This window comes from Ambystoma mexicanum, chromosome 9, assembly GCF_040938575.1.
Source record: "Ambystoma mexicanum isolate Mex_15411 chromosome 9, UKY_AmexF1_1, whole genome shotgun sequence".
NCBI lineage: Eukaryota > Metazoa > Chordata > Amphibia > Caudata > Ambystomatidae > Ambystoma > Ambystoma mexicanum.
This window is the reverse complement of record NC_090931.1, coordinates 1,487,137,085-1,487,156,716: the sequence shown is the minus strand read 5'-3', so window position 1 is coordinate 1,487,156,716 and position 19,632 is coordinate 1,487,137,085. Positions and strand designations below refer to the sequence as shown.

General features: G+C 48.3%; 1 protein-coding gene across 1 annotated transcript in view; it reads left to right on the top strand.

The window, feature by feature from the left end:
* The first annotated feature begins 9,303 nt into the window (after positions 1-9,303).
* The window catches only part of LOC138489822 (uncharacterized), a 47,157-nt gene continuing 36,828 nt past the window's right edge, over positions 9,304-19,632 (top strand). The window contains exons 1-2 of the mRNA XM_069617398.1: positions 9,304-9,399; positions 18,268-19,503. Coding sequence (XP_069473499.1) covers positions 18,283-19,503 — 1,221 coding nt within the window. The 5' untranslated portion in view covers positions 9,304-9,399; positions 18,268-18,282. The remainder of the gene's footprint in view (positions 9,400-18,267; positions 19,504-19,632) is intronic.

Below are 19,632 nucleotides of genomic sequence, written 5' to 3'. Positions count from 1 at the left end.
AAGAGGACATAGCCAGATGCATTTACAAGGAGATAGAACTCTACAAGGAGCTCTGTGGCTATGGAGGGACAGGAGGCCACAGATGTATTTACAAGGGGACAGAACTCTGCAAGGAGCTCTGTGGCTATGGAGGAGCAGGAGGCCATAGATGCATTTACAAGGGGATGGAACTCTGCAATGAGCTCTGTGACTATGGAGGGACAGGAGGCCACAGATGTATTTACAAGGGGACAGAACTCTGCAAGGAGCTCTGAGGCTATGGAGGGGCAGGAGGCCATAGATGCATTTACAAGGGGACGGAACTCTGCAATGGGCTCTGTGGCTATGGAGGGGCAGGAGGCCATAGATGCATTTACAAGGGGACGGAACTCTGCAATGAGCTCTGTGACTATGGAGGGGAAGAGGACATAGCCAGATGCATTTACAAGGAGACAGAACTCTGCAAGGAGCTCTGTGGCTATGGAGGGGCAGGAGGCCATAGATGTATTTACACAGGGACAGAACTCTGCAAGGAGCTCTGTGGCTATGGAGGGGCAGGTGGCCATAGATGCATTTACAAGGGGACAGAACTCTGCAAGGAGCTCTGTGGCTATGGAGGGGCAGGAGGCCATAGATGTATTTACACAGGGACAGAACTCTGCAAGGAGCTCTGTGGCTATGGAGGGGCAGGAGGCCATAGATGCATTTACAAGGGGACGGAACTCTGCAAGGAGCTCTGTGGCTATGGAGGGACAGGAGGCCACAGATGTATTTACAAGGGGACAGAACTCTGCAAGGAGCTCTGTGGTTATGGAGTGGCAATAGGACGCAGCCAGGTGCATGTACAAGGGGATGGAACTCTGCAAGGAGCTCTGTGGCTATGGAGGGGTAGAGGACATAGGCAGATGCATTTACAAGGGGAAGGAACTCTGCAAGGAGCTCTGTGACTATGGATGGGCCAGAAGTCATAGGCAGATGCATTTACAAGGGGAAGGAAATCTGCAAGGAGCTCTGTGACTATGGTGGGCCGGAAGTCATAGGCAGATGCATTTACAAGGGGAAGGAACTCTGCAAGGAGCTCTGTGGCTATGGAGGGGAAAAGGACATAGCCAGATGCATTTACAAGAGGACGTAACTCGGCAAGGAGTTCTGTGACTATGGAGGGAAGAGGACATAGATGCATTTACAAGGGGACAGAACTCTGCAAGGAGCTCTGTGACTATGGAGGGAAGAGGACATAGACAGGTGCATTTACAAGGGGACGTAACTCTGCAAGGAGCATTGTGACTATGGAGGGAAGAGGACATAGACAGATGCATTTACAAGGGGACAGAACTCTGCAAGGAGCTCTGTGGTTATGGAGTGGCAATAGGACACAGCCAGGTGCATGTACAAGGGGATGGAACTCTGCAAGGAGCTCCATGGCTATGGAGGGGAAGAGGACATAGGCAGATGCATTTACAAGGGGAAGGAACTCTGCAAGGAGCTCTGTGACTATGGATGGGCCAGAAGTCATAGGCAGATGCATTTACAAGGGGAAGGAACTCTGGAATGTGCTCTGTGGCTATGGTGGGGCAGATGCATTTAGAAAGAGACAGAACTCTGCAAGGAGCTCTGTGGCTATGGAGGGGAAGAGGACATGGACAGATGCATTTACAAGGGGGGCAAACTCTGCAAGGAGCTCTGTGACTATGGAGGGGAAGAGGACATAGCCAGATGCATTTACAAAGGAGACAGAACTCTGCAAGGAGCTCTGTGACTATGGAGGGGAAGAGGATATATACAGATGCATTTACAAGGGGGCGGAACTCTGCAAGGAGCTCTGTGACTATGGAGGGAAGAGGCCATCGACAGATGCATTTGCAAGGGTACCGAACTCTGCAAGGAGCTCTGTGGCTATGGAGGGGAAGAGGACATAGCCAGATGCATTTACAAGGAGACAGAACTCTGCAAGGAGCTCTTTGACTATGGAGGGGAAGAGGACATAGACAGATGCATTTTCAAGGGGATGGAACTCACTGAGGAGCTCTGTGGCTATGGAGGGGAAGAGGACATAGCCAGATGCATTTACAAGGAGATAGAACTCTACAAGGAGCTCTGTGGCTATGGAGGAGCAGGAGGCCATAGATGCATTTACAAGGGGATGGAACTCTGCAATGAGCTCTGTGGCTATGGAGGGGCAAGAGGCCATAAATGCATTTACAAGGGGACGGAACTCTGCAATGAGCTCTGTGACTATGGAGGGGAAGAGGACATAGCCAGATGCATTTACAAGGAGACAGAACTCTGCAAGGAGCTCTGTGGCTATGGAGGGGCAGGAGGCCATAGATGCATTTACAAGGGGACAGAACTCTGCAAGGAGCTCTGTGGCTATGGAGGGGCAGGAGGCCATAGATGTATTTACACAGGGACAGAACTCTGCAAGGAGCTCTGTGGCTATGGAGGGGCAGGAGGCCATAGATACATTTACAAGGGGACGGAACTCTGCAAGGAGCTCTGTGGCTATGGAAGGAGAGGAGGCCACAGATGTATTTACAAGGGGACAGAACTCTGCAAGGAGCTCTGAGGCTATGGAGGGGCAGGAGGCCATAGATGCATTTACAAGGGGACGGAATTCTGCAATGGACTCTGTGGCTATGGAGGGGCAGGAGGCCATAGATGCATTTACAAGGGGACGGAACTCTGCAATGAGCTCTGTGACTATGGAGGGGAAGAGGACATAGCCAGATGCATTCACATGGAGACAGAACTCTGCAAGGAGATCTATGGCCATAGCCAGATGCATTTACAAGGAGACAGAACTCTGCAAGGAGCTCTGTGGCTATGGAGGGGCAGGAGGCCATTGATGTATTTACACAGGGACAGAACTCTGCAAGGAGCTCTGTGGCTATGGAGGGGCAGGAGGCCATAGATGCATTTACAAGGGGACAGAACTCTGCAAGGAGCTCTGTGGCTATGGAGGGGCAGGAGGCCATAGATGTATTTACACAGGGACAGAACTCTGCAAGGAGCTCTGTGGCTATGGAGGGGCAGGAGGCCATAGATGCATTTACAAGGGGACGGAACTCTGCAAGGAGCTCTGTGGCTATGGAGGGACAGGAGGCCACAGATGTATTTACAAGGGGACAGAACTCTGCAAGGAGCTCTGAGGCTATGGAGGGGCAGGAGGCCATAGATGCATTTACAAGGGGACGGAATTCTGCAATGGACTCTGTGGCTATGGAGGGGCAGGAGGCCATAGATGCATTTACAAGGGGACGGAACTCTGCAATGAGCTCTGTGACTATGGAGGGACAGGCGGCCATAGATGTATTTACACAGGGACAGAACTCTGCAAGGAGCTCTGTGGCTATGGAGGGGCAGGAGGCCATAGATGCATTTACAAGGGGACGGAACTCTGCAAGGAGCTCTGTGGCTATGGAGGGGCAGGAGGCCATAGATGTATTTACACAGGGACAGAACTCTGCAAGGAGCTCTGTGGCTATGGAGGGGCAGGAGGCCATAGATGTATTTACACAGGGACAGAACTCTGCAAGGAGCTCTGTGGCTATGGAGGGGCAGGAGGCCATAGATGCATTTACAAGGGGACGGAACTCTGAAAGGAGCTCTGTGGCTATGGAGGGGCAGGAGGCCACAGATGTATTTACACTGGGACAGAACTCTGCAAGGAGCTCTGTGGCTATGGAGGGGCAGGAGGCCATAGATATATTTACACAGGGACAGAACTCTGCAAGGAGCTCTGTGGCTATGGAGGGGCAGGAGGCCATAGATGCATTTACATGGGGATGGAACTCTGCAAGGAGCTCTGTGACTATGGAGGGGCAGGAGGCCATAGATGCATTTACAAGGGGACGGAACTCTGCAAGGAGCTCTGTGGCTATGGAGGGGCAGGAGGCCATAGATGCATTTACAAGGGGACGGAACTCTGCAAGGAGCTCTGTGGCTATGGAGGGGCAGGAGGCCATAGATGCATTTACATGGGGATGGAACTCTGAGGAACATTACTTCGTCAAATCTGTGGTATTCTATTTCTTATAAAACGCTACTGTCAGTGTTAGTCCCTTCCCAAAAAGGTCTCCCCTGCTCATTTAATTTCCTGCCGTATAGCTGTGCTTGTAGATTTTTGCTCTGTTCCCTCTTGTTTTTTTTCTCAGTGGTTTTCTTTCTCCTTGTAGCATTTCTTTCGCATTCTCCCCTTTCTGCTTCTCCTGTACTTGCTCTCACTGCTTCCTCTCTTCTGATCTCCCTCCCCATTATGTTGACGTTTCTTCCGTTCTCCTTCGCGCCTTGTTCTTCTTTGTCACTCTGCTCGTGTGCTGACGTGTCTCCTTTCCTTGTGATTCTCGCGTTCTCTTCTTGTCTTTCTCTTCCAGGAATCCCCTCGCCCCTTTGCAGTGGACCACCCCTCAGTGACAGGTGCCAGTTGCTGGAGCTGCTGGTAACATGTTGACAGCGACTGCAATAAGCTATTCCAGCAGTCCTGTGAAGGGATGCGCCATGGCAACGTGCGGACAGTAACGCTCCACAATTGGAAGCGAATAATCCCCTATTTCAGAAAAGGCCGCTCCAGCTACAGCCGGAGCCAAGAGGGCGTCCAGGCTTCTTTACTCTCAGTGACTTGGCCGTGCACGCCAATGCAGTTCCCTGCCTTGCATTGTAGTGCATTTTGCGAGGGTGGTTTGGCTCTCCCGCATGCCTGCACATGCCCGAGAGGCGCAATAAAGCGGGCAGGCGGCGACCTGAGCCAGAAGCGTGATTTTAATAAGTGCCAGGAGACTCTCTACTAATCATAAACTCGGAATGCGCAACGTCACAGGAAGTGATGTCAGACGCAGAGGATATGATCTCACTGCTAGGCCATACCAACATTCCAGTAAATGGGGGTGCACCAGGCCCGCTGGGATTCATTCGCCCCATCGGCAGTTCAATGTTTTCCTCACGCTGGTAATGTAGACCGCATGCAAAGGAACTGCAGGTGGAAACATTACCAAAAAGAAAAATGAAAAAATAAATAGTTATTCTTAGACTTAAGGAATATGCAGGAAATAGGGTCCTGTAACTAATATTCAGGATTACTGTCCGCAATTGAGGTGTACAATGTGGAGTATGACATTGGGCTTTTAAGCCTATTTGTTTTTTTAAAATCATTTTCCTTTTTGATAGAGTTTATAGGTTTTTTTTTATTAATTATTCCGATTTTTTATGCATGTTTGTATCTATTTCCTATTTTTCCTAATTGCCTGATCGAATTTTTGTTGATTAATTTTTGATTATTTTACCAAAAAAGAACATTCTGTATTTCATAATATTCTCCTTTCATGTTGTTCTCTCCAGATTTGATGTGTATTAAATGAATTTCCTCAGATGAAATGTTGCCATATCAAAATTATATAAAATAATACGTGTTTTTTTGTTGTAATGATGAACATTCCAGTGGAAACATTTGATTGTTGATATAGTGAGTTATCACTGGTGTAGACATGTGCAGGTGTATTATAGCTTTGCTCCAGGCCCCGATGGCCTATCTAATGAGGTCATCAAAAGTAATCCTATATTGTGGGCCCAATTGTTAAATTTGTTAGTTGAAAGGATGTGTTCACCTGGGACCATACCTGGATCCTGGAGAAATTCCTATTCATAAAAGGGAGTTATGCGCAATGACCACAGCAATGATCAACTAATACGCCTGTCGGATACCCCAAGCCAGGGCTTTCTTAATCTCATTGGGAGATTAGGGAATGGGCTGAGGAAAAAGAACTGTTATCCCCCTTCCCAGCTGCTTTCAGACCAGGATATAGCACTTTACGTAAAAGATGGTGCCTTGAACTGGCTAATTCAATATTGTACATGGGGTCTGCTGAGTTTACCGAGGCCTCTGATGCAGTCAATAGGGGGCTGCTTTGGCAGAAACTGAGTGGGTGGGAAAGACCAGATTACTTCCGTAATGTTTATGTACGACTAAACTGTATAGGGTTAGCTATCTGATCCTTTCGACACAAATGATGGATTCAAACAGGGGAGCGTATTGGCATCCCTGTGATTCAATCTATATATTGCTGACTTGGACCAGGCCCTTAAGGCCGTTTCATAGCCTTCCTCCGAAGATTAATGATTTACATGTACATTGGCTTGGGTACGCAAATGATATTGTGATATTGGATCGTACGGCGATAGGACTGCAAAGATCTCTGCAAGCCCTGGCTGATTATTCTAAATGTAATTATCTTAGAATTAACTGTACTAAAACAAAAACGCTGGCTTCTGGGAAAAGATATAGCAAAAATAAACCTATGTGGACTTTGGTGGGGCAGAAACTACAGTCTACAGAGCACGGCTAAGTAACAACAACATGTGTATAACGTGTAGAAGTCATGTGTCAGTTAGAGATAAGTTATACATTTCTGGCCATTAAAAACTTTATGCACAAAGGTTTTTTTTTTCATTTATAGGCAGCATGAAACTTTCTCGCACTTGTCTTATACCTAGTATCCTATACGCAGTTGAGACCTATGAGGAGAATGAGGAGAGCTGGTTGAAGGTTTTGGAAGGAAATGTATGGCGAGCTGTACAGGGACTACGTAAAATAAGAGTACTCCTATCGAGCCAATCAGGTTATGACTAGCCCCGATATCCCTGTTCACGCATTATAAGATTACACAGAGATTACTCTTGATAAGAATCATGACATGTAGCGATCATTCTTTGCTGCCTATATTTGGACATTACATAAGGCGGGAAACATTTTGGAGATCAAAAGCATTAACTGATTTTATAGAATTGTTTCATAATTTTCATGACGCAATGAATTGGAGTATGAATATAAACATGGATTACTGGACACTGTAAAAAGGGCTTACTGAAAAAGCGTATTTATGGGATCGTACTGGTAGTATCGCATATCTATCTAAATTACGCAGTAGGCATGAATATTTTAGACAATCATTTCCTTTTCTTGTCCTGCCTATCTATCTATTTACGAGAAACAAGGAATTTTCGAAGATTTATCTTGCAATTGCGATTCAATCAGTTGCCTACTTTGATGGTAGTTGGTGTCTGCCACAAACGTCCCGTGCGATAAGGAAAATGTTGCTTATCCCACGCATCAGAGGAACAGATACGACATCTTTTAACTCAGTGCTCGTCACCCAAAAAGTATTATGCAGTATTTTATAGTGAACAGGATCACGACTCGTCTATAAATGACACGGATGAATTTTGGTCGTATATAGTATCCGGGAGATCTACTGCATTTTCTAACGCAATTTGTGAAAATTGATTTTAAGGAAATTCCTGTCCAATCATGAATCCCATATAATGGGCAATTAAGTGATTGTACAGATATAGTAATTATTTTGTTTCTCGAACTGATGAATTGTAATTGTAGATACGCATATGGAGGCATCATGAGGCATTGGAAATGAAGAATACTCAATCATTATGTTAATCATGTAGGGTTGCAATGCATGTTTTAACGTATGTGTAATTGATGTGTTTTGCTTTGTGTGGAAGGATAATTGTTACAAATAAATGTAAACAACATTTTGAAAAAAAGGTATATTGACTTCTGTGATGGGGTACTTTTTCTTGTAAAGATAAGCATTGCATATAAGGCACCCACCGCCGAAACTCTTTAGCGCAGGGGGGCCCACCCTCCTACAGGAGTCAGGGCCCCAGTAGGCGCCTGACGAAACTGGCACCCAATGAAAGAAACCAGGAAGCAGACCTTCTCTCGGTACAGCCCTGCCTATCCCGGTTGCAACCCTTTTGGAGCCTATCCTAGTGACACTCCATGCCATGCCAATGCTTGTGTGGTCCAGGAAGGAACGCAAGCCTTTACTCTCCAGTCAATACCGAGGTGCCACCTAGGCTCTGTTCATGCCTACATCACATCCCACGCCCATGCGGCCACCTTGAAACTTGAGGAGAATCATCTCCGATTCCGGAAGCACCTCAAGACCTTCCTCTTTGCCTCTGCTTTTGCCCCCTTGGCCCCTGTTGATCTGTTTTTTTTTCCCCTCTTGGCATCATGCACCTGGCCACCCTCTGTCATTCGGTCCCAGGTACCTGCTCACCCTGCCACTCTCCTGCACTGGCTCCAGGCCACCCCCTGCACTGGGGTTCTGTGTCTGTACCCATACAGTCCCAAACCCACTTTTCTTCTGCACTTATCAGATATACCCTATCAGCTTAACCTAGCACTCGCCACTTGCTGGCTGCACTACCATGGTTTATCGACTTTATTTATTTATTTAGTATTCATTCTGTTCTCTCCTCTGTTTCTGCACTTTCCAATTCCCCCCTACCAAGCACTTCCCCCTTTTCCCTTTTCCATGCACTTGCGCTTTCTTAATGTCACTGGGCCTAGAGAGATCGGAGCTTCCTTTTTTTTTGTTTCTCCCTTGTTCCCCTCCGTTTTGCCTGGTTGTGCTCTGAAACACTTGTGTACGAGTGCGATATAAATAAAATATCATTTCATTTCATGCCTGAACATATCAGGACACATATGGAATTCCTTGCTCTTACCCTATATTCTATAGTCCAGACCACATGGCCCATTCCAATCTGTAGGTGTTTATCCAGTCCTGGATATTTCTTTACATTCTGGCACTTATCGTCCACGTATTATACTGGGAAAAGTGGAACTACAAATCCCAGAATACAAAGAAAAAAACAGGACTGGACAAGCACCCACAGATTGGAATGGGTCATGTTGACTTGTATGACATCTGGGGAGCCAGGTTGCAGACCCCTGGGCTAAGGTATATCAGAGGGGGGGGCCTAGTATTTCTTAAGAAAGAGCAGACACAGGGAAGGGAGACTTTTATCTAGGTTACCTCCGCGGACGGATATTAGTTCAACCCCATTCCTTGTAGCAACCCGACACCGCAGCCTCAAGGCGCCCCACTGGAAAGAGAGGCCAGTTCCCCCCACCTCTGTAAATCCACGCGGGGAATCGTCACACTCCCCAGGGTGGGGGTCCCATCAGCAAAGGCCTGGGTCCTTCTCTCCTGTGTTTCCGGTCCCACGGTTATGGGGGGGGGGGTTCTTGGAGCTTTTATCGCCGGGGTGTTTTCGTCACTGGCGCCGTCGCCCGAGGGCCGCTGTGCCCGGCGCCGCGGTGGGGCTGCCATGTTGGGCTTTTCATGGACACGTGTGTGTGTGTGTGCGCGTCTGAGTGGCGTTCCTTGGCTCGGGCGCCCGGCGCCCAGGCGCCTGCAGGGCTTCTGTTTGGAAGTGGCGGCGCTGGGCCATACCTTGTTGGCAACAGTTGCTGTGGAGAGGGGAGTGTACACCTGCAACACGCCACAGAGGCCATCGCGGTGCAGACGCTCTGCAAACACCAGCCAGCCAGCCGCAGCCTGGGAGCGGGAGTGACGGGCTGCAGGTGGAAGAGGAGAGGCCACGAGTGACAGGCTGCAGGTAAGTGGAGACTCGGACAGAGCAGGAGGGAAAGGCTCTGGGTGGGAGATTCTCCAGCGGAGGACAGGCTGCGGCTGAGTGGAGATGCACCTACACAGCGGGCATGGTGAGTTACCAGACACCAGGAGTGACAGGCTGCACGCGAGTAGGGATTCACCAGGGGTGACAGGCTGCAGTGGGCGCATTAATCACAATCTGCAGGTGAGTACGAGTGACAGGCTGCAGGTGTGTGGGGAGTCAACGGGTGACAGGAAGCTGCGAGTGAAGAGGGCGCACGAGTGACAGACTCCAGGCTGCCGAGTTGGTAAATTCCATGAGTGTCGGCTGTAGGTGAGTGAAAGGAGAACGTGAGTGGCAGACCGCCTGTGAGTGCGCAGGGTGCATGATTGACAGCTTACAAAATTCCATGAGTGTCGGCTGTAGGTGAGTGAAAGGAGCACGTGAGTGTCAGACCGCCTGTGAGTGCGCAGGGTGCATGATTGACAGCCTACAAAATTCCATGAGTGTCGGCTGTAGGTGAGTGAAAGGAGCACGTGAGTGTCAGACCGCCTGTGAGTGCGCAGGGTGCATGATTGACAGCCTACAAGTGAAGGGAGTATATAGTGACAGACCTCAGGCGAAGGACATTACATAAGGTGCAGACTGTGGACGAGTCAGGAATCCCCACAAGTGACAGGCTGCAGGTTAAAGAGGAGAGTCCGTAAGTGACAGACTGCAGGAGAGCAAAGGAGAGCACACAGGAAACAGACTGCGGGTCAAGGAAGACGGTGCATGTGTGACAGCCTGATGGTAAAGGTTTTGCACCACTTGTTTACCCACACACCACCAGACAGCATTTCCTTAATACATTATTAATCTGCAACAGACATGGGAACAACCAGTCTAATTAATCTACGAGCAGGGCTGCGCAAAAGTGTGAAATTCTGGAAGTTTGGGGTCTGTTTCGTCGCAATCTGCTGTTCCACCAACCCTGCATATCGTAAAGAGCCACGCAAAGTTTCTCGTGCAGCTGCAGTAGAAAAGTAGAAACTTTGTGCCGCTCTTTGGATCCATGCTAGGTCGCATGGATCCGAAAGAGCGGCACAAAGTTTCTACTGCCGATGTGTGGACCTAACACAGATTGAAAAGAGCGGCACAAAGTTTCTACTGCCGATGTGTGGACCTAACACAGATTGAAAAGAGCGGCACAAAGTTTCTACTGCCGATGTGTGGACCTAACACAGATTGAAAAGAGCGGCACAAAGTTTCTACTGCCGATGTGTGGACCTAACACAGATTGAAAAGAGCGGCACAAAGTTTCTACTGCCGATGTGTGGACCTAACACAGATTGAAAAGAACGGCACAAAGTTTCAAATGCCGCTGCGCAAACCTAGTACGAATCAAACAAAATCTGTGCAAATGTTCTCAATCCGCTACGCGAACATATCACAAATTGAACATAATGCCACAAAGGTTCTTGTGCCGCTGCGCCAACCGAGTACTAATCGAACAAAAATCGGCGCAAAGTTTCTCGTTCCATTGCGCAAACCTAGCACGAATCGAAAAGAACAGCACAAAGTTTTTCGTGCTGCTGTGCGAACTTAGCGCAGTTCGAAAAACAACATAAAGTTTCTTGTGCCTCAATGCAAAACTAGTATGGATCTAAAATATGACCACGCAAAGTTTCTTGTGTCGTTGTGTGGCACTAGCAGGGATCATGGAAACCGTGCAAAGTTTCTCAGGCGGATCTCTGAGGCCTCTAACAACACGACCGAACTCTTTAAAATATGAATGGCACTGACCAATCCCTCTGCACTCTCCACCTCTCCTGTTCCCTTCCATGCCCTCTGTACAGCTCTGGCTTCTCACTTCACCACTAAAACTCTGGACATCCTGTCCTTTCTCTCCTTCTCTCCCTCTACCTCTCTCTCTCGTCCACAATCTGCCCACCTCTCCCTCTCCACCGCCTTTCTCCTCTTTCTCTCCGACTACACTTGACAACGTTTCTAGACAAGTCCGATCCATAAAGGTGTCATCCAAGCAGGTGCTCCCCTTCTCCTGCAGAACCATCAAGGACCACGTCGACACCATCGCTCCAGCCTTGGCCGATTTCTGCAGTCACTCTTTTGGCACTGGATCTTTCCCCTCCCTCTTCAAGCATTCCCTTGTGCACCCCCTTCTTAAAAAGACTTCGGCCGATCCTACCTGCCTGGCTAACTACCACCCGATCTCTATCACTCCTTTCCTGGCCAAACTCCTGGAAAATCTGGTCATCGCCCAGCTTGCTCTCCACACCAAACCTGTTGGTTGCCTCCATGACCATCAGTCTGGCTCAAGAGCTGCCAGGGGCATGGAAACCACTCTCCTGAATGCCCGTGAAGTCCTGCTTTCTAATCTTGACTCCAGCCTTCCTTCTGTTCTCATCCTCCTTGACCTTTCCTCTGCCGTTGACACCGTCAATCACAGCATCCTAATCAATCGCCTGGGCATCACGGATCAGACCCTGGAGTGGTTGGCCTCCTTCCTTCTGGACCGACCCTCCCAGGTCTAAATTGGGTCCTTCCTCTCCACCACCCCTCTCTCCATGTGGTGTTCCCCACAGCTCCACCCTCTTACCCTGGCTCTTCAATGTCTACATGGCCTCTTTGGCCCACCAGATCTCTAACTTTCAGTGTTAGGCGGATGGCACTCAGCTCTCTTTCAGGCTCCCTTCAGCCTCCTCTCCCACTCATTGCTGACTCTCTGTCCGCAATTCAGGATTGGTGTGCCTCTAACGATCTCTGCTTTAATGCCCGTAAGACAGAGATCCTTCTCATTGGGACCCCTGCTCCCACTTTCTCTCTCACTCTGGCCGCCCTCCTTGGGCCCTTTTGCTTCGCCTTCCTGTGAGGCAAAAAACCTTGGTGTCAGCTTCGTCTCCACTCTCTCCTTCTCTCCTCATGACACAGACCTTGCCAAGAAGCCCCACTACCAGTTGCACCTCCTCAGAGGTATTTTTCCTTTTCTCACTTCCCCAGGAAGCTCACTGTCTCCAGAGCCCTTGTTCTCTCTAGGCTGGACTACTGCAACAGCCTCTTACTCAATCTGCCTTCCTCTACTCTACGCCCTCTTCAAATAATCCAGAAAAGGACTGCAAGACTCATCCTTGGCCTCACGTCCAGGGACCGTATCTCTCCAGCCCTGAAATCTCTCCACTGGCTCCCGGTGCTGCAAGGATCAAGGTCAAGACCCTATGCATCGTCCACAAGGCTTTCTGGGGCCGGGTCTTGCATTATATCCAAATCTCTCGTCCAAAATACCTTCCTTCCTGAGTCCTTCGCTCAGCTACCTCCAACTCTCCAAGGGTCAGACGCTTCTCCAGGCAGAGAGTGGGAGTTAGATCTCTCTCCTCTGCAGGTGCCTCCCTCTGGAATGGTCTCCCTGTCCCTCTCAAACTTGAGTCGGACCTCCCGAAGTTCCGGAAGCAGCTCAAGACCTACCTTTTCTCCTCTGCTTTCTCTCTTCCCTTCCCCTGCGGACCTGGCTGTCTGCTGTGCCGACTGTTTGCCTGGCTACCCTCAAGGCCTCATTGGTTGCCAGGCACCTCCATGATCAGTCTCCACTGCACTGTCTCCGGGCCTAAAGGGCACTTAGGGGCTGTAACTGTAACCTCTACAGTCCCCTCCCTGCTTGCACTTACCCAGAGCCGCGCTGCCCTGACTGCACTGACTCAGAGCAATTGCTGCCCAGATTGCACTTCCCACCTCCTTATCTCTGGCACTTTCTGCTCTCCCTTCCCCCCTGCACCTTGCGCTGTCGCACATGCACAATCTGAATGACACAAGGCCTAGTAAGATTGTTTGTCTTGTCCTCCCTCTGTCTTCCCTACCTTGTCTTGTCGCGCCTTGAAACACTTGTGTATAGGCACGTTATAAATGACTTATATCACTGGACAAAACTACCACAGATAAAAAAGACCTACACAAAGATTCTTGTGCCATTGCACAAAACTAGTACGGCAAGAATAAAAGATCTGCACAAAGTATCTCATGGCGCAAACCTAGCACAGATCGAAAATAGACCTGCACAATTTTCTTGTGACGCTGGATAAACCTATCATGAATCGAAAAACCTTGCATAGTCTCTCGCATGAAACTAATACGGATGATAAAAAAGACTTGTGCAAAGTTTCTCGTCACGCTACACGAAATGAACATGGGAACAAAATACAGCGCAAAACTGCACAAAACCTGATGAAATTTCAGTGGTGGTGAAACTGTAATGCTGATTTCGATGAACGGGCGGAAGCAGATTCCAGTGTGGATTCTGCACTTTTGGCTTTGCATGTGAGCATTTCGCTCGCCCCTACCTACAGGTGGACAGGGCACAGCGACATCCCATTCGAATAAGACGAACTGATGCACACGCATCATCCTAAGCCACAAGGGCCATATCTCAGTTTAGGTAGTGATAGATGGCAAACATGCATGAATAAACACATGCTTTACTCACGTGTCACTATTCCCTCTTTATGAATATTTTGCCATTTTGTTCTGCTGGAAAGTGAACATAGTTTAGTTTCAGTTGGTTGCTTCTGCTGGCAATTTAGTGAAAAGAGTTCTCGATGTCTCAGGTTTGGCAGAACAGTATTTGCTTTGATCTTCTTTTTCATTGGTAGTATATTGCTGTTTGTGTTAAGTTCTTTGACTAGTAATGGTATGAACTTTGTTGATGTCTGTTAGTAATGGCAGGAAGTTTATTGGGCTTTTGAAGTAACTCATGTGTCATGACATATTGACAAACAAAACCTTATGGCTTTGTCAATGTTTATTTATTCATGGTTAAAAAATGATCATGTAAATGAAATAGTTTGTAAGCAATAGATGCTTCGTGTAGGTTTTTCGTGTCTTTTACGTTCCCATCCCTCCATTTTTGTAAACCTCTTACGTTATTAATGTCTCCCCTCCACTCCTCAGGGGTGTTGCTATGTCTGCAAAAGATCCGGGGCTACGCTAATGTCAGGACTGTCAGCACTCACTCAGGGCTAGCTAGAGCCTTTTGGTTGTAGCCCCTGAGCTTCTATCTGGCATTACAAACAAAAGACCCGGGGCTATAGACCCCTCCCGCGCCCTCCCCAGCAATGCCTCTGCCACTACTTATTACAGAAGGAGTTAAAACGGTGCAATGTAGACCCTGAACACGGGTCAATAATTGTCTGCATGCTGTGATGAAGACAAATTCAAACATTTAATGTTTGCTTTCCAGTTTAACCACCAGAGAATAACTCTCACAGCCCAATCTGGGTCCAACATCTTACCAAAAAGTTCCTGATCCAACCCAACCTTTCCTGATTACCAGCGGTATCCAGGCCCTTCAAGACCATCCGCCCATATCTGCTTTTCCTCTGATAGTACTAAATCAAGGCAACAGCCAAGTTATTAAGTTACTATGTACTAATAAATGGCATTAATTAATCTGTGGTTATGCCTATCCACTATATGTTTTTGTATGTCATTCCTGCAAGAAACCTTTCAATGAAGTTACTTCTTACGAGTGCATTTAACCAGCACTTACATGGATAGCCGGAAGATCGAAGCCCAATCCCATACCACTTTAAACTCTGATATAAGTGTACATTTGTTTGCCCTTGAGACATTCCATAGGATATGTCCAGAAAAATCTGGAAAGAAACCCCCAAATTGCAAACAATCATTTGTAGCTCGTTGGCCGTAATCATAATGACATCCTTCTTTCTGAGGTCTTAACGTAAGCAATGATAGTTCTGGGGTGCCACCCATAGGGACGCTGAGCCCTGCCAGTCTAAAGAGCCTCAAAGGTTTGGGTCGTAAATCAGATACTTCTGCAGAAGAGAGACCAGCAGGGATTCTGTTCTGACACCTACGGCCTCACCTTCTGGTACACCAACCGTATTTAGATTAACTCTCTTTGAACAGTTCTCCAGTTCCTCGTTTTGTAAAGACTGTTGGAGCTCACTGTCTATCCTAGTGAGCAAAACCTCTTCTAATGTGGAGGTCTTTTTTACCCCCTTTTCCCTAGCATTCCTTCCTTCTTCCAGTTCATCTTCTCATTATGCAATCACCCCAAATCCAGTCCAGCCTATGTGCAGGGAAATGAAAGCATTGCTACTGCACAGTGCCATTCCATTCACACATGTAGGTTTATTCACGTGAACAATCGTGAATGGACCTACCTGCTTGTTCTTTCACTCCCTGTGACTTTGAACGCTTTTGCTACACCAACTTCTCTTTCAAAATTGTTATAACACTACCATCTCTATGTGTAGCATCCTTCTGTGATAGAGAATAACTCCCTGTTCTGACCAGCCACTCAACTCTTTGCCACGTTCACTCCCTTCTTCTTTGCCGTTCACTCCTTTCCTTTCTAAAATTGAAAGATCTGCTGAGATCATTGAATTTCCTAGACTGGTGGAGGTCTGGGAGCTTAGCCAAGGCTCTCCTGCCTCAGATTCATTCACGAAAAGGTATTTTGTTAGGAGAGGGTGTGCTAATGTGTGTTATTGCCCACTTGTGGTACCTTTGGCTTTCTACACTCAATTTCAAACGGTGAGCAGAGCTCATGGATCCAGCCTTGTCTTCGGGTAACTTGGGGGACTGCAGCGATTGATATGGCTGACCCCAGACATCTGCAATAACTGTATTTGTTATGAAAGGAATTAGGGGTTCATCGTTTCTCAAGTGGTTACTGATGATACTTGGGGTCCATGCTCCCCACCCCTTATGCCCCAACTCCTGGAGCTTGTGGGGTACTGTTTTCTTCCAATGTCATTATTGGCTCCCCTTGAGAACCCTTGCTTTTTCATGCAATCATTGAATCACCAATGCCCCCTCCCCCGGTACCACCTGCATTCTGGAAAAGACTGCATTGCCAGCTTTGTCACAGTGTTATCCTTGACACCTTCAGCAGCTCCTCACATCCATTTGCTTAATCACCAGCCTTACAAGTCGTTTTATGAGAAGCTGACAGCCGGGGTGGTTGGGTGTCCCACAAACTCCCCACAGCCAGCAATTCTGCGTTTATGTATTGAAAGGAGTTTCAGTTTAACCAATAAGGCAGAACCAGACCACAGGCTCCAATTATCTGGTGGCTCCCATGATCCCTGATCCAATGATATCCTTGGAGCAGGGATATTGCTGTGGGAGCTTGGGAAAGGAAATCCCAGATAGTTCCAGGGACACACCTCCAGCTCTCCCTGCGGGCTAAGTCCAGTGTTCTACCTGTGTATGGCGCCCTGCCAATCCCTCATCTAATTCAGATCAAGAAGAGGAATTTGGTCACTGTAAAGCCCGTCATGCCAGAGAAGGGTGGCGTAATCCCTTTGTGAACTGTACCATCTTGGACACTTGCTTCTAGGGCTGGGAAGGCCTAGTTCCCCGTATTTGAAGGAAGGGGCAATGGGCAAGGGGACGATTCTAAGAAGGAAGAGACCCGACCTAACCGACGAGAAGAACCACCCTGACCTTTGCTCTGCTTGGGAGGATCCCGTTTTTATTTGAGGTGCTTCATCTTGTAACCAATCCCCCGATGCATATTGTGAACTCGGACATCCAATCTTGCTGGCCTTCATGACCGCGCATACTTGCAGTTGCAGGACTTCACTAGCATGTTCATGCGGTATAACGGTTATTCATCGACAGTCGTTTTTTTGATGGTTTTTTTCCAAATTATTTTCTCCTAAAGATCTCATTGACAAATATATGGGGTGTGGGCAAGGGTATATAAGGGGTTGGGGTAGGGAATACTGTACAATTAATAGGGGAGGAGAAGGGTTGGAAGGAAGGGTTCGAGGAAGAAAAATCACAGAAAAACATTGGAAAAAAGACTGTTGATAAATGAACATAGAACCCTTCCTCCAGCAGAGCATCTCTATTAGGAGATACTTATTACTCCTTTTCTTCCGTCTACGTCTCTGGCAATATCATTCAATTCCTTTCATTTATAGGTTTGCCTGCTAGCACACCACTGTATGCTCAGCCGATCAGGAACCTATATTGGGATGTTAAGAACCTAGTTCCATCTACATGGGGCTGGTGTAATAAGGTGGTGGGCCTAACTTCTCATTAGGGAATTCATGTTTAATAATCTTGTGTTCTGTCCTTGCCAGGGCCCTCTGAGATTGCCTGGTGCTTTGTATATGGTCTGCCAGCTCCAATACACTTCTCTCTCTCTCTCTCTCTCTCTCATATTCCCACAGAGCTGTGCCTTTTATCGTGGGCGGTGGCCTAAGGCACCTTCGAAGCAGGGCACCCGCTGCCAGGGTCTTGGCAATACTGCACTTGCAGCAGGGACATTGTCTGAATCAGCGTTGAGTGTGGCCTCGCCCTATACAGCTCTTGGGAATCTCACATTACTCATTACGATGGTAGTTCCCTGGGCTGGGCAACCATGCCCAGATTCTGATCTGGAACAGACTGACCTGCCACTTACCTCTCCTAGTAGCACATCACAGTCCTAAACTGTTGGGAAGAAGAGAAACATTGTTTGCCTAGAGCCATCAGGCAGCCATAACCCTCCTTTTCTGTAACAGACCCCTAATGGCATGTCACATGTTTTAAATACATCAGGCCTACCCACTGACCCACATAGGATGGGTACAGCTATGAACCGAAAGGGTTCCGATTGTACATAGGAGTTATTAGGCGATGAGAAGGAGGGATACATTTTGGTGGAAGATAAACACATTTTGACGGTGGATCCACATGTGTTTGATAGTCTAAGATGGTCTGTCATTCATGGGTGGTGATGTGTTGATAGAGTACATGCTTCGGAATGTCGCTTTATGGGGGGGGACGCTTCTCTTAAACAGATGAGGACATCTTTGGGGATGTTAGCCTAGTTCTCTATTAATCGTGCCATTTGCTGCTTTTCAGGGTCCCCCAGAGTCCATGGAGCCCCTCTACGCTTCCCTACGTAGCGAAATACAAACCTTTGAGGAGCATGTGCAGAGCTGCCAGAAGACATTCGACCTCCAAACGTTCTACAACTTGCTGGCACTGCTGACCGAAAACTGCACAGAGGAACTGGACAGCATAGAGCAGCTGGCGAAACTCGCTGAAAGCAAGAACTGGCCCAAGAAAGACGCGGTGAAGCTCACCTTCAACGAGGGCAGATCTGACATTCAAGGATACGTCTCGTGGTTTGTGTCATACGTGGGATACTTGAGGTCGCTGAAGGAGATGTTTGATACCAAAATTGTTTTCCCACTATGTGAGAACTTGTACGTCAACGAGGACATGGAGACGCTTGAGCCGCCCAACCTTTCTTTGAACGAGTCCTTAAACTCCGTCAGCTCATCTGGATCAGGGCTTCTTAACATAAAGCGGCCCCATTCTATGACCTCCATCACCGAAACCGCCAAAGAGCTGTTCAACCACAGGAGGAAATGGGCTCTGCTCCTCAAGGGTGGGGCGATCAATGAGAAAAGCTTTGCCTCCGATAGCCTGCTGGACCTCCATGCCTTCGGGAATGTGGCCCCCTTTGCCAAAGTTTTCAGGCTGGTACCGGATGTCTTCTACAAGAGTCTGGCCACTGCCACCTTAGCCAGGCAGTGGGTCCACCTCCATGAACGCCGCAGCCAGTCTATTCAACTCTTATCCAAAGAGGTCCAGGGAAGTAGCCTCTCTGAGTTTTGTACCAAGCAACCCAGACTGCGCCATCATCCTTCAAAGGGGAGACAGTTGAGCCTCTCTGGTTCTCACTCAAATGCCTCCTTAAATGGCGACCGTAGCAATGATGACGATGATGGTTGGTTGGAGAACCTCGGCGACATAAGGGCCAGGTTGAGAGAGCGGCGGGAGGAGTTGATGTTTCTCCTCTGGAGAGCAGAGCGAGCAGAAGCCTTGGAAATGCAGGTACAAGAGACCATCCAAAGGATTGGCAGCCTACAGCATCAACTGGAGGACAGGAGGAAGGCCCTAGATACCCTCCAGCAGAGGCTTGAGCAGGAAGGCAAGGACAGTTCACACGGCCCGGCTCAGGAGCTGCTGGGCCTCATAGATGCCTTGGAGAGGCAACTGAAGCTCGAGCGCTTTCAGAAGAAAATCCTGCAGAGTGACTGGATGCTGGAGCTTGAGGTCCGCCCTTCTCTCATTCGACAAATTGACACAGTAAGTAGTACACTTGATCTTGAGAGCCGAATGGAAACACTGCCTATTCCATGGCCACTCGCTACCTCCCAGCCCTGAGGGAGATCAGCCTCTCGGCTACACCTTGAGCCAGCAAGGGTTACAAAGAGG